We start from the raw sequence: 24,265 nt of genomic DNA, 5'->3' as shown, positions 1-24,265 counted from the left end.
GAGTAAAAGACACGTGTGTGAAAGCACATGCCCACAACCAATCTGAACACAGCCACATATGGTAAGTGTGCTTAATATTACAGTATATGGACTGTCTGATCAACACCATCCTCATATGTGCCACTCACACACTAACCCTACATATACTGGGCCAATACACAGTGTATTCTGATGCCTGACTGTGGTATGGGACATGTGTGGGTTTGGCCCTACAAACATGTATGCCAATAGGGTACCATACACTTTAGCAGCATGCAACATCAGATAGAACAGGACTAAGAACAATGACATCTATCACAGTCTGTACACATGCCACGGTACATATTCACAATACACAGTATGTTGGCAATCACCAGAAGTGCACAGACCTCACTACTGTACACACTACAACAGAATGTCCAGGTTTTGTCCTCAAATATAAGCCCTACTATACATAACATGTCTAGCAGTCTGATATCTCACTGGCTTGTTATCAGGTATGATGTCAATAAATAATGGTGTACTCAACATATGCATCTCTTACTGCATGACATATGTACAAAGGTCAACAGAGTTGTGGCTGGAGGCACAAACACAGGGCCAATATTGACATGTTGCTGTGATAAACGCATACATTTACTGGTGTAACACGGTTTGTTGTGACATATGTCTTCTGAGGGATATGAAGTCAATAACTCTCATGGTTGTCACCATGTACTGACTGTAATCCTCAGACTATGTTACTGCATTTCTAAAGATAGGTCATCTGTGAGTAATACAACACATGTAAGACTCCAAATACTGGCCATTCTGCAGATAGCCCTACAGGTGAGAGCTTCCTCAACCACATAACACTGTCATGACAGGTATTAAATCATGTAGACCAGCCATATCCACACAAACCCTGTTAAACCAACATTACTTCAAATGTAGAAGAGCAAGACTTACAGTCTGCCCTCATGTCTGGAACACCCCCTTCTGTTTGTTGGCCTCTCTCCACAGTGTATGTTGTAAGAGGTATATCCCTCTACCCTCAGTGATGCTGTTTGCCAAACACCAACATGAAGTCCTGCTCACAGTGAATAAAAAAGGCCAAGAGCCACATGATGTTCCTAGTCATAGGAGTGTGTTTCCATGCAATTGACTATGGGAATGTTACCACAGCTGTTCCACATGCAATTAGCTAGTGGGGGATTGCAATTCGTGCACAGGCCATCAGCTGATCATGAGCATCACTTACAAAACACAAGCTGCTGCCTAAGCAAAGCAGGTGTACTTTTCCATATCCACCAGAGAGGGAATGAGAGAGACAGACAGAAAGTAAGGGGATAGGAGAGTAAGAGATAAGCATGTCTGTGTCACACACTTAATAGTATGGTGTTTCAAACCCCTGCCTATGTATTGCTATTACATTTTTATGCAGTTATTGCATGCGCCACAGAGCTTACACGTTAGAGAGCTGTCCAAAGGTATATTTGAAGATGAGTGACATCAGCAACAGTGATAAAGGAGGGATAAGGTAGGTGTACTACATGTGCCTGTCCACAAAACCAGGTGTCAAGGATGACACAACCACACTCTCTCAAGGACTCACACACATTATCACACCTGGCAGTGTCAGGATTAGAATTCTTAACTAACTAGTTTGCTACACTACAGTATTACGCAGGTATCACATGCACCACAGAGGTTATCAGGCTGATATATGGGCAAAGGTTATGTCAAGGTGGTCAAGGTGATTGACATCAGAAAGCATGCTACAGTAGGGCAACGGGAAGTGTAGTGAGTGTGAATGGCTTCCATCTCATTAATTTCCACATACACACACACAGATTTGCCTGTAATGACATGCATGGGTGCATTGCTTCAAAGGTGTGTAGTGGTTGACTATGCCAGAAGGCTGTACAAGGCCAGGCAAAGAGTATACCTTGGCATCAGGCCACATGGCAATGGTCTGCAGTGTGGCTCAGAGGGTGTAGTCCCTGGATTGGCCTACACAGGTGGGTATTGTAATCACCATCCACTCATTTGGGTTACTATTGTGGGTGGCCAGTGCTGTGCAATGCTTGTGTTCTATATTCCATAACATGGACGGTGTCTGGGATGTGCACATGTCCCACATGCATATTCTGTGACATATGGAAGTGTACCTGGGGTGTCTGGGGCATGTTGTGTGGACAGAGTGTTATCATCTGATGTGGCATTCCTGACCTCACGTGGTGAGAACTGGCAATGGAACTCAGGTTGATCCTGCACCTACATTGTCAGCATGATATAGGTATTCACTGGTGTCAGTGGCATCTGTCCATACAGGGCATGTGTATAAGGCATGGTATTCCCTTTGTGGGTTACATTTGTTGACTCTACAGATGTTGCAGGCGTCCAGTGGGGAACATAGCAAAGGACCACTGTAAGCAATTATTGGCCTACTGTAGGGATGGAACAGGGTGCCATGTCCTCTGTAGTCCACTGCAATCACACTGTGGTTATTATCTGTGGGCAATATGCAGGGAACTACCAACATAGCGGTTGTTGCCTAGCCAAGTGTGTTTGTGTATGAGACATGGGTGGAGAGTGTTCTCTGGGTAATACAAGGATTGCCTATATTGTTCCCCAGTCCATAATATCACATGTAGGGGTATGGATTGTCTACATCAGCCTCTCTGCTGTTTGACATCTGTTGTCCTTGTAAGGTGGAGACTGTGACATATAATAGGTCCTCCATATAAGAAATTTGCAAAATCCACACCACAGTGAGTCTTGTTATTACACAATGACAGCTACCTCCACACAGGATACTGATGGCAAATGCGCACACACACACACACACACACACACACACACACACACACACACACACACACACACTTGACATTGCTGAGATTCAAACCCCTACCTAGGGTAGTATTGCTACTACAGTATACTGCATTTATCACACACGCCACAGAGCTTATAGAGCTAGTTTTTCCCCAAAGGTGCATTTCATGGTGAATGACATCAGCAGGCTTGCCAAAGTAGGGCAATGGAAAGTGTAGTGACTGTGAATGGCTTCAAAAGCATTGATCCCTACACAAACACACACACAGAGTTTCATAGTTGCCATGTTTGGGATTAGAACTCCTACCTAATTAGTGCATTACACTACAGCATTACGCAGTTATAGCACACGCCAGGGAGCTTATAGGGCTACTCCTTCCCCATAGGTTTATTTCAAGATGAATGACATCAGCAGGCTTGCCAAAGTAAGGCAATGGAAAGTGTAGTGACTGAATGGCCTCAAAAGCATTGATCCCTACACAGACAAACACACACACACACAGAGTCTCACAGTTGCCATGTCTGAGATTAGAACTCCTACCTAACTAGTACATCACACTATAACATTATGCAGTTATAGCATGCGCCATGGAGCTTACAGTGCTACTCATAAGTTCATATGTACTCCTTCCCCAAAGGTGTATTTCAAGGTGAATGACATCAGCAGGTTTGGCAAATTAGGGTAAAGGAAAGTGCAGTGACTGTGAATGGCATCAAAAGCATTGATCCCTACACACACACAACCAAACACACACACAGTCTCACAGTTGGCATGTTTGGGAATTAGAACTCCTACCAAACTAGTACATCACACTATAGCATTACACAGTTATAGCATGCACCACAGAGATTACAGGGCTACTCCTTCCCCAAAGGTGTATTTCAGGGTGAATGACATTAGCAGGCTTGCCAGACTAGGGCAATGGGGAGTGCAGTGTGTGTGACTGGGTCATAAACCATTCATCTGGAAGCCCACACACAACACTCAGTCACACACAGGTTTACATTTAACAGGAATATGTATACAACTGCTAGATGAATAATGACTTGTACAGTCATGTTACATAGCTATCACAAGCACCACAGATACCATAGCGCTGAGGGATACCAGAAGCAAATGTCTACAGTGATTGACATTTGCACATCATGTGGTACTGGCCAATTGGATGTGTGTTAGGTGGGACAGGCCTCATGATGGGAAGCTCTTTGTCACTGTCTCTCAATCTCTTCCACACAACTATGTATGTGTAAGTTTGGCCTATTATAGTATGTTGTCCTTGGATAAATGTGTGTATTCCTATCCGATGTGTGTGCAAATCATGACTGGTGTGCAATGAGGAGTGTGTGCACAAACATCTGCGACTGACAGATATGTATGGTCCACTATTGTTGCCAGACATGGGCTTCGTGTGGGAGCATGCCCAGTATGACCTTTCAGTATTTTGTTGTCAGAGACGGGCTTTGTCTCTCTAAGTGTGGGAGCATGCCCAGTATGACCTTCTGTATTAAATGTGTGAATCCATTCCAGGTAGGTTGTACTCCAGTGCAGGCTTTTGTGTTCTACACCTACAGCTAGCAACCTGTTTCTGCAGGATATCTGTAGATTGGTTGACAATATGGGGTCACAATGGGCAAAGGATAGTAGGATATTGGAACTAATTGTGTCTGTGCTGCTTATGCTACATGGCTTTGGTGTTAGCAGAGATATTCAGACATACGTACTGTTTTACACTGTGATGTTTTATGTTATCAACTACTGACAGGTATACATATCTGCTTGCAGTAATTTCCTGGGGAACATAAGATGAATGAAGCTTTGTCCAGTATTGTGGTCTGTAGCCTACATATTCTTGCACAATCATGCCATTCTGGAGGGGGAGCGCCAAGCACTTACTGATGGGGCTGTGTAAATGGCTCAACACCTTGGTACTGTGGCGTCTGAGGATCACATGCTTGTACATCCATCGATGTGACAGTATGGCCGTATCCTGCTGTGGCCATACCTCACAGCTGTACAGATTCACACAAAATACCCAGAGGCAGGGTTCATATTTCTGGTCATTACCCTTTCACATTGTGGTTTATGAGCAGGTTTGTAGAAACTCATTCCTGTGCTTGCAGGCAAGGATAGTATGCCCACACATCTGAGTTTCAGACTTCACACACTCCATGGCGCCCATGGTTCTACCTCCTCCCCTCGGTTATTCTATCTTCCAAACATTATGCAAACATTATGTGATAAGTATCCCTATAGTTATCACTTTGTCCCAGCAGTATTTAGGGGTTGGTCCACAGTTCATGCAGTAGGACATGGTGGACATGCTACTGGGATTTGTCGACATGGCCTTGCATTTATGTTCTGTGATCTGTCTTATGTTGTTATTTGGGAGTCCATGAGATAACATACATTGGCAGTACGGGTGAGACATAGGTCTTTGACAGAGGACTGTAGGGTATTTGGTAGTGATGCAGGCCAGCTGTAGCAGGCTGGTGCATTGTGTCACTCCTACAGTCCCAGGCTGCAAGCCACTATATTCCCCTGGGGGGACAGGATATGTGTGCAAGGTGTAAATGTCAACAGTTTCTGTCCTTACTGATCCATTGGTGTGGATGCTGGCAGGGTGCTGCTTACAGCTAGGGACACACCTGCACAGGACACCTCTTCAGCATGCTGCATTCTGTGGCTATTCCCATACAGAGGTGGGGTCATATTGTACTCATTCCCAACAGCAGGGATAATACCTGTGAGGTACCTGTGGCTGATGGTGGGGTGAGCTGGGTGCATGTGTGCTATGGAAGCCACTTGCAGCTGACGCACAGATATAAGTGGGGAATTCCACTTATGCTGGCTTGTACAGGGACATCAGCAGTTTCTCAGTACTTCATACCTGTGCCTTTTGTGGTCTGCAGGCGTTTGGCCAGATGACATCAGTATTCCATACTACACAGCCAACTAATGTGCTGCTAACCTGTATGTACAATTTCAAAGGTGTGTCCATTTGACAGCAACATTTTATACACTCTGTGTCTAGGGTACTTCCACCTGTGTACTGTTTGTATGTCTGGGCCCACATTCATGACTTGTCCATCTTTCAGATGGTGACAGATATTACATCCGAACAATTAGTATGGATTACTGCTGGATTGTGTCTTGCTGGGATGCATTGTGTTTGGCACTGCAGTTGTGAGAACCTGGCCCTAACATCAACAGTACTGGCCAATGGCCACTGGGACATAACCCTCCATGCCTACATGCTGACCACTTTCACATAATATACAACACAAAACAGCCTAACACACAGAGCCTTCCATATTGTACACATGCTACAATCTATCCTGCTACTTTGGCCAGCTCAGGTAACTGTTATTATACCTACACATACATACTACATTTCTACATAGGATTGTGGGGGGGGGGGGCACACCTGACAACTGTAAACATTTGCTATGACTGTACTGGTACTTCAGCTACTCCATTTCATACTTTATTCTGACCTATCATGCAGACTAGAGGCATATCAGTATACTACAGTTCTTAAGTTTTACTGACCTACATTTCAGTTTCAGACTTCTTACCCTTCAGAACTAACATCCCACTGCCTGACCTGTTGTAGTCTATCTGTGTACGTCTGGAGGGGGGCTGTTCTCCATAGCCATCAATCAGAGGCCTTAGCACAGCCTTTCTTTGTGTTTGTCTACACCTGTCCTGCTGGCTGAGACTGTTGTTGGGTATGTGAGCCTCACTGACATGCATGTGTGTGTCCTATGGACACACATTTGGCCCACCACATGTCCTGCAGTGGGTTTTTGTCACCTTGTCTAGTAATGCCTACTATGTTGACACCAGTATTTGTTAAGGATTTCATGCTGCCGATATCGGTGTCTACTATTTGCTGGCATCTCATTCAGCCACCCGATTCCCTAACATGCTCACATCCATACCATAGATACAGGTAGCAGAACATACTACTACATTCAGCAACTGATAGTGAGTGAGACTTACCTTGTGGCCGTGCCAATATTGAGGATGGTGCTGGAAGACTGACTATGTCGGATGCACATAGTACACTCCCTATACATGGTTAAGCACAGGTTGTGTCATATTTGGTATCCCTTTTGCTATATGTGCGAGTCGGAGTGAGGTGTCATTCCCTGGGTTCCTACCATGTCAGTGTATGTGCTATGCATTGCCTCTTTGCCAAGGCCTGGGCATACTGGGCATGCCGCATTCTGCCTACTGAGGCAGGCTCAGGTTGTTCCTCCTCTGAGTCACTCTGTGCCTATGCAGGCCTTGGCAATGGTGGGGGGCTGTGTGGCCCTGCCTCATGCTGTTCCTGCTGCAGCTATTTCCACAGGATCATATTGTGCAGCATGGCACATACAATGACAATTTGGGTACATGTAGCTGGTGAGTACTGCAAGGCTCCACCGGATATGTCCAGGCACTGGAATCAGGACTTGAGCATCCCAAACACACACTCTATTATGATTCTGGCCTGGGCATGTGCCTCATTATGGAGTTCTTGTTCGGGTGTGTGTGCATTTCTGATGGGTGTCATCAGCCACGGCTCCAGTGTGGAACCAGCATCCCCTACTAGGTGGCAATATGGGATGCCCCCATTGGCAAATCTCTGGCACAGTTGCATCATATGCCAGATGTGGGAGTCTTGATAGCTTCCAGGGCAGCCAGCATGCACATTTATTATAATGCCCTGGGCATTGCACATGACCTGGCAGTTGATGGAGGGGAAGCCTCTGCGGTTTATGTAGACCTTACCCTGCTCACCGGGTGGTGCTCTGATGTGTATGTGCATACAGTCTATAGCACCCACTACCTCAGGGTATTCTGCTATTTGGTGGAAGAGACGCATATTGCTGGTCAATGCCTCAAGGGTGTTGAGGAAATATATGTGCTCACCGGCATGTGCTGACACAGCAGCCAGGAACTGGTGGAGTACCCTGGATGCTGATGCCTGTGAGATCCCCATGATATCCTCGTTTGTCCTTTGGAAGGTACCTCTGGTTAGTATTCTTAATCCCACACATACCTTGGTATCCACTGGGATGGATTCCCCTCTGTTGGTTCTGTGTGTGAGGCGTGGCCGGCACAGCTCAACAGTTTGCTGCAGGGGAGGTCCCTGTCCACCCTATAGCGCTCCACTATCTCCAGCTCATGTAGCCCTGGCAGGTTACCCTGGGTCTGTACACTCTTTTCCTTCTCCTCACTGTGGGTTGGTTATCAGCATTCTCATCCTCACCACCCTAAGTCTCTTCCACATGTTGATTTATGAGAGTGAATGCAGCCCCTATCATTTTGTTCCTTTTGTTAGGTAGAATTTCCCCGTTTGTGTACACCAGTGGTGTAGAGTTTATGGGAAAAATCAGAGGGAAAGGCGTCTACACAGTTTATAGTAGTGTGCTGGGCTGGGCTGCTGCCTGTGTAACTGGCTGATTTTGATACATTTCACCTGCCAGCTATGCTAGTTCTCCTTGATTACCTTCCTACTGCTGTTTTCCCTTCCCATTGCCTTCCTGTTTAAGCCCTGAGGTGCACCACACAAACCCAGTGCTCAGATGTGAACGGAGCTGCTCTTTCCTGGTTTAGTTTTTTTGATTGTTTGTTTAAAACCTGGTGCGTGGCACGCACACTCATTTAGGCAATGCAAAGACTGCTAGGCAGCTTCAGACACACCCCCTTCCTTAGCTCTGCTAAGCTAAGGGTAAACCCAAGCCACAGAGCTCCAATAAGCTTACAGTATGCCTGACACACCCCTATATGACATCAGCTAACTCTCAGGCTTGCACCACGGTTTTCCTGCACCTACAAGGTTATGTGCAGGCTAGCCATGAGGGGAAATCTGTGATTCAGTATCATTCCCCTCATTTGCATAGAATTGCCTGCCGATGCATAGTTACAAGTTTGACACTGAGCCTTCCCCCTTAGCAACCACTATTCACTGGTCTTGTTGTCTTCTGCCTGGCATTGACTATAATGGCAAAATTGTGATTTTGCATAAAAAGTTTTATTCAAGGTTTTGGTTTTATTTTCAGGCCAATCCCATTTGCACGTCGCTGCCCTGCGCTAAAACGGCCAAAATCGACCCAAAAATAATAAAAGGGTTTTTTTTGTTATTTTGAAACTGTTTTCCATGCCAATGGCCATATATTTGGCTATTGGCATGCCTTCCACATTATATATACCCTTTATTTGGAGCTGTCATGGCTCCGTTTTTTTAGTTTGCAAAAATGTACTCTGTTACTAACTAACCGAATACATTTCTGCAGGTTGCACTAATCCTGCATGGATGGCTGCCAGCTTCATGGATCGCTAATTCACCGCATTTGCATGGTTTTCACCTGCAAATGGGGTCATTAGCATACAGGAGCTGTGTCCATGCAGGAATAGTGCAGGAGCGCTCGTGCATGTCCCGGGAGCTTGTTCCTGGATCTCTTGGTGACCATATTGCCTCCAGCAGCTCTTGCACTATTGCTGCACGTCGTGCAGAGCTTTCTGAATCCCAGGGAATGTGTTGTGCTTGCCCATGTATGCAACTCAACAAAAATTGGTAAAAGAGAAAAAGGAACTTGCTTTTGATAATTTAGTTTGCAGCTATTACTACTCTCTGTATATGTTATGCCATGCTTAGATATACACTGACATTTTATACATAGTTATAAAATGTATCCATATGACTAGTTGAAGATGAAACTTGAGAAGCCCAGATTAGGTCCAGCAGCTTGAATTTCTCACATCAGGCAAGCTATTTCCCCACAGGATACAGCAATTCACTTCTACAATAACTGTAATGGGGTATGGAGTTTGGAGCCTTCCAAAGGAAAAAAATACTCATTGTAGTAACATTTTGGCTTATCAGTTGTGCCAAAATGGCGCTGAAAAGTGTAGTTGTGTAATTAATAATACCAAATCCAAAAACACAAACCTCTCAATTTAACTCTTTTCTATAGTTTTCAAGTAGAAGATTAACTCTTTAAATGTCTTGGAAGTATATGTGTTTCTTCATTTTTTATAAATGACACATCTTAGATTGCATTTATCACAAAATTATATAACACAGTTTAACTAACAACAAATAATAGCATTCCAAATGCCTGGTGCACTAACAATAATTCTGCCCAACATTTTTTTCCGGGTCATGTCAGGAAAACAATCAAAACCTTGTCTTGAATATGTCACTCACTCACCTGTAATGCAATTCCTAATGAGAAAAGACTCACTATGATTACTGTGCAGACTGTTGTTCACAGTGCAGTAAACTTCCTGCGACATGTAGCTCCTTGCATTTCTGATAGTAATCATTTCATTGTTATTCTTCAGTTCACAGTCATCTGAATTTGTTGTACAAGGTTGAAAATTCCAGTTATATGTGATAGGTTCAGAGGAGCTTGTCTCACACTGAAGCAAAACAGCTGTATTTTCATGAACACAATTTATCTGTGGTGCTTCAAGTCGGGCTGAAAAGTAAGTTAAACATTGTTACCTTCAATGAAAAGTACATAATTTCCCTACATTCATGTTACACCAAAGAGAATGTCATTTTTTTCTCCTTTGTTCTTCCCCACTGCAGCATGTCTAATAACTCCTCTAGCTGTACCCAATCATTTGTGCCACACTGGTCACGGACAGTATTTCAAGCACTGGAACCCTTTTTCCACACAAATACCTATGTATGTATACAATAACAGGCACTGTAGTTACACAGTATAAATGTATATATGGACTTGTGTATAAAATGACTTAAGTCATGCTACCACAAGTGCAAATTTCCAGAGGAAAATTTGCACTGTTGCTTTATGTCAATAATTCTAGTTCAGTCATACAGTTAGCACGTCACTCTCATTCACATATCTTGATGATAAAAAGATGGAATATATACAATAGCTGCTCATACACAAATACAAGAGTTGTTTATTACTGTGGAGAAGCAAGACTGTCATCGTAAACATTAAATTTCAGGTTTTAGGTTTCAAAGACATGCATCTGGAGTGTTTCTCCCCAGGCCTCCTCTGAAAACTGGCTTTCTTCCACGTCAGACTTTCCCGGAAAACAAATGTTAAATAAATAAATTGGATGCCTGCTGTATACTGCAGACTGCATTACATCACTGCTTTAGGCTGTGAGCATTCTTCTATGCCATCCAAAGGAGCACAAACATCAGAGCATCTGTGTGTCACTATCAGACAAGACACAAAAGATGCAGTTCACCTTTGCAACAGCCGTAGATGCATTGCATGTAAATCTTCTCCTTTGGTGGCATGTATTTGTGAATATGGCTGTCAGTGTGGGTGACCTGCAGCTAACTTTGATGCATATGTACCTGCTCACCGTAGAGAAAATCCAAGAAGTCGCAGCTCTTCAACTTGATACTGTAATCATATATTCATGTTGTAAGTTTAATTTCAAAGGAGATAATAACTTACAGGACTTCTTCATTAGTCTGTCTTACACGGTCAACAATTCAGAGTTAAGAAGAAAGAAGATACTGGATTAACAGCGCTGTAACCCAGTACAAAGTAAAGACAGACGAATGGAGGAGTTAACCAGAGCAAACAATGAATGTATGCAAAAAAAAAGACTGCTGCTCAACACATTATGGGTCAAATCTGGAAAACTGCACTCATTACTAAATGGGAAAAATGACTCACTAGGGAAAATAGTACAGACAAGGACAACCCAACCCTTCCAGACTGAACTCATACTAATACAGCAGCAACCATGTAATAATATTTTTAAATACAATATTGCAAATAATTCAACCACCTGCAGAAACTGCAAATAACCTCATAAAAATCAAGATATTATTTCTACTTTAAGCCTACAGCACCCAGTCTGGTTCTGAGACACCTAAAAGAATGAAACATGCATTTATTAGCACACTATAGATTAGCAGGCATCTTGGAAAGGAACTAGTATCAAATTTATGGAAAGAAATCTGGATAATTCCGCCTATTTAGGACATATGATCATCCTTAGTCTTCTAAGATACTTAAAAGTAGTTAATCCTCAGCTTGCATATCTTCTCTCAGAAAACAACCTACTAAACAATCATCAGCTCTGACTCCATCACTGGCAAAGCTAGATGCCAGAAAAAAAAGAAATACAGAGGACCTGGAAAAATCATCTACAAAAAGTAAGGAAGAAACTGACTGGGGAAAGCTCTGTAGCTGTTCAGCAAAGAGCAATGCAACCTCCAGACAAGAATTCCAGTAACCTACAGGAAGATACAAAACATCTGCACACAGACCTGGTTAAAATAAACAAAACACTGAAATTATATCAACACAAACAACAAAAGAATGGAAAAAATGGAAGAAGCTTTAAACAAATATTCAGAGGAGGTGATAAAGCTGCAAAAATCAAATGTCAAAATGAAGAAATGGCTGGCTGAATATGACAGCAAGAGATGTTTAAAAAAATAATAGAATTAGAGCACAGAGCACGTAGAGAAAACCTGAGATTTTCGGCTACACCAGAGAAGCTGGAAGGACCAGACTGCATTAATTTTATGAAATCACAAATAAGCCACTGGTCTGGTATTCCACAGCAGGAGTTGTTCGTCGAAAGGGCACATCTTGTGTATGCTCCAAACCTGGCTATGAGAAAGCAACCTAGACCTTTAATAGTAAAGATACAATCCTACCAGCAGAAGGAGATGATTTTGACAAAACTGTGTCAGAAGGACAAAGTACTAAAAGTGGAAGACAGCAGAGTGTTTGTGGAGAATGATTACTCATTGTACACCAGACAGAAGAGAAGCAAATTTATTCCACTATTCAGGGAATGATGAGACACAGGTGTGAGATTCAAACTGTTGTACATAGCTGTCTTCAAAGTATTCTTCCCTGAAGGGACAAAATCACTTTTGATGAAATACATGCTACGGAGGAAATATAAAAGTTTGTCCAAAAAGTTGAGTTGTGAAAGAGAAAGAGATTCTGCTTCTTGTTCTTCTGGTAATAAAGACCACAGAGAGGCTATACCTGTGAAACTTTTTCCAGTGTTTCAATGTAAAATGCTTGAGTGAAGAAGGAAGCATGAGAGTTGACTAAAATAATCAAGAGTACATTGGAAATGAAGCAGAGACAGGATTTGAGAGATTGAGATAAACAGTAATAAAACCAGTAACTTAAATGTGGGAGTACAATGTAATTTATTTACGTATTAATTTATTTAACAATTGTTTACCAGGAAAGTCTGGCTGGGTCAAGGACCCATTTTCAGCAGAGGCCTGGGAGAAAAGCTCTAAATGATAAATGAAACGAATACACTTTACATATGTAAAAGATGAGCAACTATAGAAGCACACATTATACTATATTATATATTATTATATTATATATTATTATATGTTACATTATTACATTACAATATATTTATTATATTGTATAATATTACACTATACTATATCATATTATTGATGGTGCAGTGGTGCAGTGGTAGCTTTATCGCCTCACAGCAAGAGGTTCTCCAGTTCGATTCCTGGCTGGAGTGCCTTCTGTGTGGAGTCTGCATGTCCTCCTTGCATTCATGTGGATTTTTCTGGGTACTCCGGTTTCCTCCCACATTACAAAGACATGCATCTGGAGCATTTTTCCCTGGGCCTCCCCTGAAGATTGGCTTCGTTCCAAGTCAGACTTTCCCGGTAAACAAATGTTAAATAAAATAAAAAAAAAATATTAAGTAATGAATACTAAATAAGCAAAGTGAGATACATACAATAATGAATACCAAGATAAGTGCATAGAGATAGAAACAATAACAAAACATGTATTAGGTGATACTAAGTTAAAGTAATATGGTACATTGCAAGAAAACATTTTTTTAGGTAGTAATTAAGGTAAAGAGTGAGGGTCAGGTTGAGTGTCAGAACATTAGAAGCAAGTAGATGCTTAAAAAGTACTTATTTTATTTATTTGTTGACTGGGCTAGTCTAACTGGATACATGCCCATTTTCAGTAGAGGCCTGGGGAGATAAGCTCCAAAAACACACAATTACAAAAATATTGGTACAGTACAATAATATAACAAATTATCTTAGTAAAATACCTTACTTTTTAACAATCTTAACACGAACACTAAAAAAAAGTTTATGCATTAGAATGATGTTTCTATATACATTAGCTTAAATTACAAGATCATGGTCTCTTTGGTTATAAAGGAGAAAGACTGGAGTTAGCACAGAAGAGTAAAAGGAGAGCAGTATCCAGTAATAATAGTTTATGAGAGAATAGAGTAGTAGTATAGGATGGGAATGTTAAGAGTGTAGAAATATATAAAGCGAATTAGTCCAATATGTTAGCAATTGGTGGATGAAATTCATGTTTTAGGGTTAATTATATGTGCAAAATATGACAGAGCAAGAAAAATCTGGAAATATTGGACTTTTTCAGAATTTGTTGGACTTGTGAAGGACCCTACAGCATATGCCCTACTTCATGTCATTAATGTTCAAAAATGTTTTGAAGCGGGGAAGAGACTGGTGGAGAGTGACTGGCTGAAGAAAAAAAAACTGAGAAGGGAAATTAGCTAGGACATAGTTCCCTAAAAGCATTCAGGGTTTTTCTCCAGCTGGGAGAGATATAAAGAAAAGACAAAACCAATTAGCAATTAGTAAAAGCACAGGTTGCAACATGTGTCTTAGCATGTTTAACCTTTCTTTTATGTTAACTCAAGTATGTGAGTATGGCTATCAGTTTGGCACTTTTGTTCCTAGTAGGAGGGGAAAACTTCAGTATTTGAAGATGTACATTGTTTTGTGTGTTAGTATCAAGTTAACATGTTTTTTGGGGGGTATTGCGGTGTGTTTGTTTTTTTGTTTGAGGTCTTTCAATAAAACAATAAGTTTTATAAGCTGTGACAAAGGCTCAAATGTATACCACAAGAAACAACTGTATAAAAGTTCAACCTGTCAGACAGTGTATGCATGCAACACAAAAGCTGGAACTAGATAATTAACAAAAAAGTTCCACAAAAGCATCCAACAGACCAACCAACAGCACAGCAATTGTAAAAACAGAAGCAGAATGTATTTGGTAAGGGCTTTCGTGGTGTAGATACACCACTTCATCAGACCTAAATAAAAGGTGGGAATAATAACTTTTTAATGCAATGATGCTTTCTGTACTGCCTTTAAATGTCAATGGTCTCACAGAAAAATACAAAAAGAAAGAGTAGTAAAATATATTAAAATGTAAAGTGCAAATAGCCATGTTACAGGAGACACTTAGAAATAACTGACCGTGTAAATTTCATAAAGAAAGGTTTTCAGGATGGTTATTCAGTAGAATACATTGGACAAAGGAAAAGAGGAGTACTTGCATTAATTCAAAGAGGAGGTCCAACTGTGATAGAAGAGGATAAACAGATAATAATGGCAGATTTGTATTGTTAAGGGGCTATTGCAAGGGAGGAGGATTACATTGGCATGTATTAATATTCCACCTAAAATGTCTATAAGGCAGCTTAAGAAAATTCTGGGATAAATAATCAGATTTCAGCAAGGAATGTTACTTATAAGTGGGGAGTACAATGTGATTTACAACAGTGAAGATGTGTCTGGGGGGCACAGAAGGGAAAGTATAACAAAGGAGGGTAGATATTTGAAGAAATTTATGAAAATAATTTGGCATGGAAGATGTGAATTCAGTAATAGGAATTCAGAGTGAATTAACATATTATTCCCCAAGATATGAAACTTAGGCTAGGCTAGACAGAATTTACATTTCACAGGAACATGTGCAGTTAATTCAAAGTCTTGATACGCACCCATTAACTATTTCAGATCATGCACCAGTAATAACTAAAATAAAAGCACATGATAATGAAATAAAAATGAGACACTGGCACTTTCCCACCTATCTGTTGAAAAGAGAGAAATTTAAGGAATGGGTAGTGGAGATTATTCAGGAGCTAGTAGACAGGATATAAACTTCTTCTGGAAATATAGCTAGGGAGTGGGATAAAATTAAGGTGGAGTTTAAAATAGGGTGGCTGTAAGAGAAAGGGAGCTATGGTTAAGAAGTAACAAGAACTATTTAAAGGGACTGACAAATGTTAAAATATTACATAATAAGGTGAATCTCACAGAAAAAGAAGAGGATCTACTGCAGAATGCTAAGCAGAAAATAAGGGACTACCTTGATAATATGCACGAATTTAGAAAGACTGCTGTTAAGCAACTGCTTTTTGACAATAACAGTAGAGCACAAAAACGTTTAGCACAATGACTTAGGCAACAGAAAGCAGAAAAGGTTGTTGCCAAGCTTAGGGAGCCTACAACAAGGAAGGTAAGAAGACATCCTGTAGAGGTATTAGAAATATTTCAGAAATTCATGATAGTCTGTATAAAGCAGAAAAATACGGAAATCAAGAAAAGATACAACTGGAAATGTTTATGGAAGAATTAAATACACCAAGGTTAGAGGTAGATGAGGATCAATTACTAACGGTTAGGATAGAAGGAGATGAGATAAAAATTCTGATGCATGACCAATCTACAGGAAACTCCCCAGGAATAGATGGTATTCCTGTGGAAGTTTGGAAGCTAGGAGGGAAAAATTGATAAAGAGCTGGAAAGTTTTGTTTAACAGTATTTTAAGAGGAGAAGTACCAACATCCTGGAAGAAAGCAGTGGTAGCTGTAATGCCTAAAGAGGGTAAAGATCCATCAGACCCAGCTTCATACAGCCCCATTTCAATACTAAACCATGATTATAAAGTGTTCATGTCTATAATGGCTACAAGAATGACAAAAGTAATGCCACAATTGATAGATATGTATCAGTGTGGTTTTGTGGAGGGGAGGCAAACATTTGACAACATTAACAGAGCACTAATGATCCAGAGGGAAGCAGAATATAAGAAGACACCACTGTTATTGGTGGGTCTTCAGGCAGAGTAAACATTTCACAGAGTAAGCTTGGACCTTATGAGCAGGGCAATGGAAGCATTTCCATTTCCTGAAAAAATTATAAGGTTGATTAGGAGGATATGTGAGGGATTGGAGATAATTTATGCTTGAGCACAGGAACCAGGCTCTTTCCCCTTTGTTATTTGGATTATATTTAGAACCACTGACAAAGAAAATAAGGGACTCAGAAATTCAAGGATATAATTGTTACGGTAGTCAAGAAAAGCTGACTCTATTTGCAGATATTTTATATGTGACAAAACAAGAGACATTGCAGAGTTGTGGAACATTTTGAGATAGTTTCAGGTCTTTTCAGGATACAAAATTAATGAAGCTAAAAATAAAGGCAATAGTGGTAAATTATGTACCCACACGTGACTTGGTTCAGCAATATCCGTATTTATGGGGACATGATAAAATGAAGCATTTAGGAGTATGGATTAAAAATGGAGACTGGTGTGGTAGCTAAGGATATGTTTGAACAGACTAAACAAAAGATAAGACAAAAACTGAGAAATGCAAACTTTGCTATATGGATAGTAAGATACAAGCAGTCAAAATGTTTTTAGTCCCTTTAGACTTATACACAGGTCAGGTATATTTTTTATCAACAAGAGGAGAAGTTGTGGATAGCAAGTAATAAAGAGCTGAAGGACTTTATCTAGGAGGGGAAGACAGCAAGAGTCAAGTGGGACACTCTGATTCTTCCCGTAGAACAGGATGGATTGGGATTACCCAATTTGAAGGTGTATTTCAGAGCTACACAGTTAAGGATCTTATACACAGCACAAGCAGAAAACTATAATTCAAAGTGGAAAGAGATGATGATGAAACAGGGAGGAACTTCAAGAAACAAAGAGAGACTGGGATTTTGGGTGCAGGCCTTTATGGAGAATAACAATAATCATACAGAATATAATATCCATAAAGTAGCAGAAAGTATTCTAAGAACTAAGCCAATACATGAATGGAGAAAGGAGATTCTTCTGATAGGGATGACTGCAATTAGGGATATAGACAATAGGCAAGAGGGAGCTGGAATGTATTGGAGAAAACTGGCAAAGGAACCAAGGTACTGGGAGCAAAAACTAGAGAGGGAAAGGTAACAGACTGGGAAGAGGCCAAGAATTTATTTGGACTGCAAGTTAGAGACTGCCTTCCCTATCAAGGATTGATATCAGAGTATTGGCAAAGAGAAATAAATAGGAGGGTCCTAAACGAAAGACAGGCACTGGTAGAGTTTTTAGCATAATCTAGAATAGAAGCTTCCATTAAAAAAGGAATAATTAATACAGTATATAAAATATTGCATGAAAACTATAAGAATCAATCAGAGGAGGTTAGAAAGGATAGAAGGGAAGAGAGATTGGATAAGCAATTCACTAAAAAATAATGAGAGGATATATGTATGGCTCCTAAATATGCAACTAAATCTAGAAGATTTAAGGATATTTGCTTGGAAATGTTTACACAGATATTTTTATACCCCAAGTACACTCCAGAGAATTTTTCCTCAGGTAGACAGTAAATGTGGAGGTGTGATGGGGAATAAAGAGGTACTTGGGAACATATTTTACGGGAGTGCAGTGGGTTGGCAGAATTTAAGGATTCCTGGGAGTTGCACTTTCGGAGATGATAGGGGGGGTGGATTGGTGTGACAAGGGAGATGATTTTTCTGAGCTATGGCACATAATCATAATTGCCTAGACATGGCAATGCCTTGCTGTGTCTAATTATGGTGGCTGCCAAAAACCAATTACTAGAAAATGGAAATCAAAATCTAAACCAACTATATTAGAAGTAGTGAATATAGTAAAAGAGATAAAATAACTGGAATTGAGATCTTTAGAAAACGGTAGGAGCAAACTGCATAGGAAAAAAAATGGGAGTTGTAGGAACAATACATACAGGGGAGGAATGAGGTTTAAAAGAAGGCAGGAATTAAATGAGCTATGTAATGTTTGACTGAAAATGATTGGATAGATTATAAGTGATGTATAATATTTGCAACTGGGAGTGTGTCGGTGTGGCTTGTTTTCATTGATATAAATGTACGATTGTTTATGCTGTAATGGTTTAATAAAGATGTTTCTTGTTTTAAAAAAGGGGGCAGGAAAGGAATAATTTATGTAATGTTGCTTAGGTTATATGATATATAACAACATATGTGAAGTATAATGTTTGTTAATGTTAATACAGTTTGATTACTTTTGTATAAATGTAAATGTGCCTATGTCACAAGTGATAATTCAATAAAGGTGTTTAAAAAAAACACTATGAGCAAATGGATCACTAATAAAAGGTCAGTCTTTAGTTTCTACCCTCTACATGAATGAAAGTTTCCATATGGCTACCTATAATTTTACCAGTGTTTGAATAGTTTTCCAAAACTCATGTTAACTTCTTATCAGAAACTGTGGAATAACCATGAAAATTATAACGTATAATTTCCCATCATAAAATACATACCTTTACTTGAACTTACTATGTACTACAAAACACCTAATCCCTCATGTGTCAGATTAACAGCTACTAGTTATCCAGGGTTTGAACCAAAAATCTTCTGATTTTACACCAGTTGAAACTTTTACTTGTTTTTCATTGTAAACACATAACTCTGTAGCTTTAAATATTTCAGCCATATAACAACTTAAAACTGGTTTACCTGCTTAAATCTTAACACTAGCTAATAAATACCAACATCAACAGAAGTTTCTTCCTATTACAACCCTCTGTTTTCCTCAGTTATTGCTGATTTGTTTAACATCAGACTTATCTTTGGCTAGAATATGAAACAGTGGTAACTTTCCTAGTGTTTTGTTTGCATTACGTGTCAAAACCATGACAAATTTTCACTCCAGAGGTTAGTGAAGCATTCTCTATAGTTTGCATGTAGTTACCTTTCACATGGCTCTGGAAACATGCTTGTCTTGTCTTTACCTGTCCACCTTGTAAAAGCACTTTGAAAGGTAATTGTGTCTGATAATATACATATACACAGGCACACATGAACAAACATGTCCTTCTTGTAATGCTGATTGACTGAATCTACTGCTTATTCCAGGTTACCTTGGATGTTCATGCTATGAGAATAAGAAAAAAATTTGAATTCAGTAAAAACAGCTTTTATAAAAGAAAATATTTTGATCCTGGGAATTCAGACTTACATATTTTCTTCCCCTGTGCAAAAATACTGTTTCAAAAGTCTGGTCTGCCACCATGCCACCTTCCATTCAAATCTTGTAATCCATGTGCTAATTATTCTATTTTTCCAAACTATCAATTGCAATCTGTAAGAATCAAGCCTCTTCAAAATCAAAATATGATAATTTTGCCTTCAGTGAATGTGCAATAACTTTTAAAATAATGTTTACTTTTATAACATTCATGAGCACTTTTTTATATTAATAAAACAACATTTTTTCCTCTTTACTGCATTTTTCAAGAAGACAGAACATCTTATCATTGTTCAATACTCAGAAATATATATTCCTACAGCACTGCAAATGTTTTCAAAAAATATATCCTGAATGTACCACAGTCCCAGTTACAGACAGTTTTAACAGTCTTGTGTACATGCATTCTTGCAATTAAATTCTGTGGTTTAAATTGCTTTAAAGGACATTAACTTGTGCAAGTAAGTTACATTATTCTTCATGAAGCATTTAGCATAAAAAAATGCTATATTAAATAAATCCCCAAAAGTATTTGCATAAACCTTAGATTGTTACACTCAATATATGGGGGTATAGGGAGCACGCCATATTTATACACACACAAATATCCTATGAAAGTCCTATATGTCTGTGTCTCAATGTGCATATATGTATATTGTATCCAATTACCCACGCACAAATCTGCAAATGTCTTTTAAAATCACAGAAAATGTTTGTCATTTAAATACATTAACTTGTCAGTGCCATGAAATTGCATTTTTCTGTGTTTGAAAATCACATAATCTAAAATATCTTTATGTAATAAACAATGTCTCACAATTGCAGCAATATTATCTTTCAATTAAGATTACCCTACATAAGAAAACAGAAGAACCTATGGGTAAAAGTTATCAAAATCAAAGTCTCTCCCTATTTGAAACATAGAAGCCACATACATATTTCTATCTCTCCTGCCAAACACACAGCCTGAAGGCCAGATGTCTGGTATGCTGGAATGCAGTCCCTGCACAGACATTCTGATTTACAGTCACTGAAAAAAAAATCCACAAAGAAAGAAAATAAACCAGTCTGTGCAGAACAGACAGTGTGATTCTCTCTCTCTCTCCCTCTCTCTCTTTCTGCTTGCTAAATAAGCAGCCATTTGTCTTTTATGAGTATCTGAATTCACATCATAAAAGCAGGAAGCAAGTGGAATGCATTTTTTGCTTATCAAAAGTTTGATGAACAGTTCTCTTGCATAGTAGTTCAGGAATGTTAGTTTACAGTCACTGAAAAAACACTTTTTAAACATCTTGTGGAAGGAAAAAATACAATATTATTATACCCACAGTACATCTGGTAAAACACAGTTTTTCAGAAGCTGATTCACCATGACAACTTTTCTGAGAATTAATCTCAATGTGCTGTTTAATTTATATGTTTGTAAAGCATTGCTACTTTAAGACTTTTAATGACACAGTTGGCACACACTGTACAGCAATAAAGTCACACTTTGTAAGTTCCTTGCTGTAAGAGATGTAATTGCAAAACGTCTTAACTGTAGAATATGACAGTTTAACAAATGCTCTTATTATCCTGAGAATTTACACTCATCCCTTTTTTGTGCATTCTTTGTATTAGCTATTCTTGTCATACAAATAGCAGATATTATTTCAATGAATACGTACTAAACTGCGCAGCTTCCATTAATGCCTTCTAAACTCTAAAACATTAATTTTATTAGCTTTCTTTCTCTTCCTTTTATGAACTTTCTCAGTCATTGCAAAGAAAAACAAAATGTGCTCACCATCTATGCATCTGGAAGATAGAATGAACCAAATATGGTACCAAAGACTTCACTGTTTTATACTGCCTATTACGTAAACTTTTGTAAACAAAGATCCAGCTGCCCAAGCTTTCTTATTTTTGATACCCATCAAAACCATTCTTAGGATCTATTCTAAGCTGGATATGCTGGATCCCTAACTTACTTCTTGTTACACTTTCCCAATCTCATCTGCTGGCTGAGTCATAAATTTTACAGGCGGATGAGATAATATGCTACTTTTTAATATCTTGGCTGGATTTGCAATGCTATGAGTTTCATAACACTGTCCATCATCAATAAGTCCACTGGGGAGAAGAAAAATCTTTATGTGTAAGACATTTTTTTTCCAGAATAATATTGACAGCTACTGTAATTACATAAAGGCAAATCATGAAATCAGACACGGCAGACTACAGACACCAACTTAAATACATGAATCAAACCACTGTCTAGCTTAAGTGCCACCTTCTGGAATATTCTTTCTGATCATAATTCACACACACTAAACTGACAGAAGAATAATACAATCATCACCTAGTGCCTACTCAGGCAGTTGCATTTCAGAATGCTCTCAAAACTCTATGCAGATTCTCATGATCTAATCAGTAATTTCCTATAAACAATGCTGCCTTCATTACAGATGTGATGCCTGTGCACTGGCCCAGCAATCAAGGAGCCTCAATCCTCACCACTAACACCAGTGGGGGTCGTCCATATAGGGAAAGGATAATAAATACATACAGAGTAAAGTACAATTTCCCTTAAGAGCACACAGAGATCACAGTCAGTCTGGGGCTGGTTTTTCCTTTTCTCTCCAGGTCCCCAATAAGACTCCCCACTGGCACAGGTATAGGGTCCAGATCTCACCTAGTGGGCAAGATAAAACCTCCATCACCCTCTCTGTCCAACCAGTGCTTCATGTCCCTGCCCAAGTAGCTAACACACACACACACACACACACACACACACACACACACACACACACACACACACACACACACACACACACACACTTTGAGATAAGAGTTATATAAAACCACATAGACACTCCTGGGGAAGGCTGACACAGGTTCTCCAGTTGTGACCCTTTTACCCAGACTATATCGTAGAAATCACTGCCACCACCCATTAATATTTATCAGCTACCAAAAGGCCCTTATGAAAGGGTGTCCAATTATACTGTGCAATATTATTATCCAAATGGTAAGTGCAACTGAACAGTCAAGGCATATTTGGACTGGCTTTGTACAATATCACTAAAGACATGCAATGTAGCTTAGAGCTTAAATTATCTCTACACAAAACAACCACAGTTGAAAGGTTTAAATATATTTAATAATAAATAATAAAAACACAAGACAATACTTCTTACTTAATTCAGAGATTACAGAGAAATGTTTAAAATAATACAGTAGAAAAATTATGACATCACAGGAAGAACAAACTAGTTTAATCTTCCCATTTCCTAGCTATTTCTAAGAGAAAACACAGTTCTAAAATGAACTTACATATAGAACAACGGCAGTGCTGGTGATGTTGAATGTTCTCAAGAAAAATGCTCAATGCCCTCATTCTTTCTGTCCTTAAATTGATAACACAGTACCACTGATTCATTTCAGATTACAACATTTCTTTATGGTTCCCAAGCTAACAGAACTCAGAGGTTAATAGCTCTTTTGATCTTGCAGCTGGTCAGGAAGCCAGAGCAATAAAAGCAATTATACATGCACATTCTAGCAATTAACTCTGGTCTAAAAACAATAGACATAATTCCTTCATTTAGACATCTCAGCTCTGTGCCCTGAGATCAAAGACAGTCATAAAATGATTGACTTCGCTTTATTACACCAGACTGCACTGTTGTTACATTTTTGCAGTTCCACATTTAAGACAATTTTTCCCATTTAAGAGAACACGCCTATGGCTTATATTAATATTTATAAATGACAGAATTATCTACAAAATTCTATCTGGCTAGGCTGACAGCCTTCACCTATCTTCACACATCTTTGTGGAGAACTCAAGCTAGTTTTTCAAGTGACCTTTGAGAAACATTGCTTGACAGGGTTCAGTCTATCTGAGTATACCTTACCCCATTCCCTGCTTTAAGAGCCTATCTGCATTGGCATTGCTGATCCCACTGCGGTGTTGCACTGACATATATGTTTGGAACCCTAGGCTCCATCTTAGCAACTTGGCATTTTGCTGGCTGGCTCTGTGTAAACATGTTAGGGATTGTGATCTGTCACTACAGTGAATTTTCTTCCATAAAGATACGGCTGAAGTTTCTGCAGTGCCCACACTATGGCTAGACATTCCTTTTCTACAGCTGCATAGCATTCCTCCCTGGGTTGGAGCCTACGACTGAGATAAACCACTAGGTGCTCTTCTCCCTCTGAAGAAATCTGGCCAAGAACAGCCCGCACTCCATAGTTTGAAGCATCCACCTGCACAACACATTCTTTGCTGTAGTCTGGACTGGCTAACACAGGGGGTCCTCCCAAAGCTTCCTTAAGCTCCCAGAATGTCTGCTCACATGCTGGGATCCACACTACCCTA

At 39.6% G+C, this 24,265-nt stretch overlaps 1 protein-coding gene across 1 annotated transcript in view; it reads right to left on the bottom strand.

Annotated features, from left to right (window-relative positions):
- LOC122803143 overlaps window positions 1-24,265 on the bottom strand; it is a 768,079-nt gene that overhangs the window by 685,293 nt on the left and 58,521 nt on the right. The window contains exon 3 of the mRNA XM_044072764.1: window positions 10,000-10,269. Coding sequence (XP_043928699.1) covers window positions 10,000-10,269 — 270 coding nt within the window. The remainder of the gene's footprint in view (window positions 1-9,999; window positions 10,270-24,265) is intronic.

Source organism: Protopterus annectens, chromosome 5.part1 (genome assembly GCF_019279795.1).
Source record: "Protopterus annectens isolate FY-2018-M chromosome 5.part1, PAN1.0, whole genome shotgun sequence".
Lineage (NCBI taxonomy): Eukaryota > Metazoa > Chordata > Ceratodontiformes > Protopteridae > Protopterus > Protopterus annectens.
The sequence above is the reverse complement of the archived record's forward strand: the minus strand, read 5'-3'. Positions and strand labels throughout refer to the sequence as shown.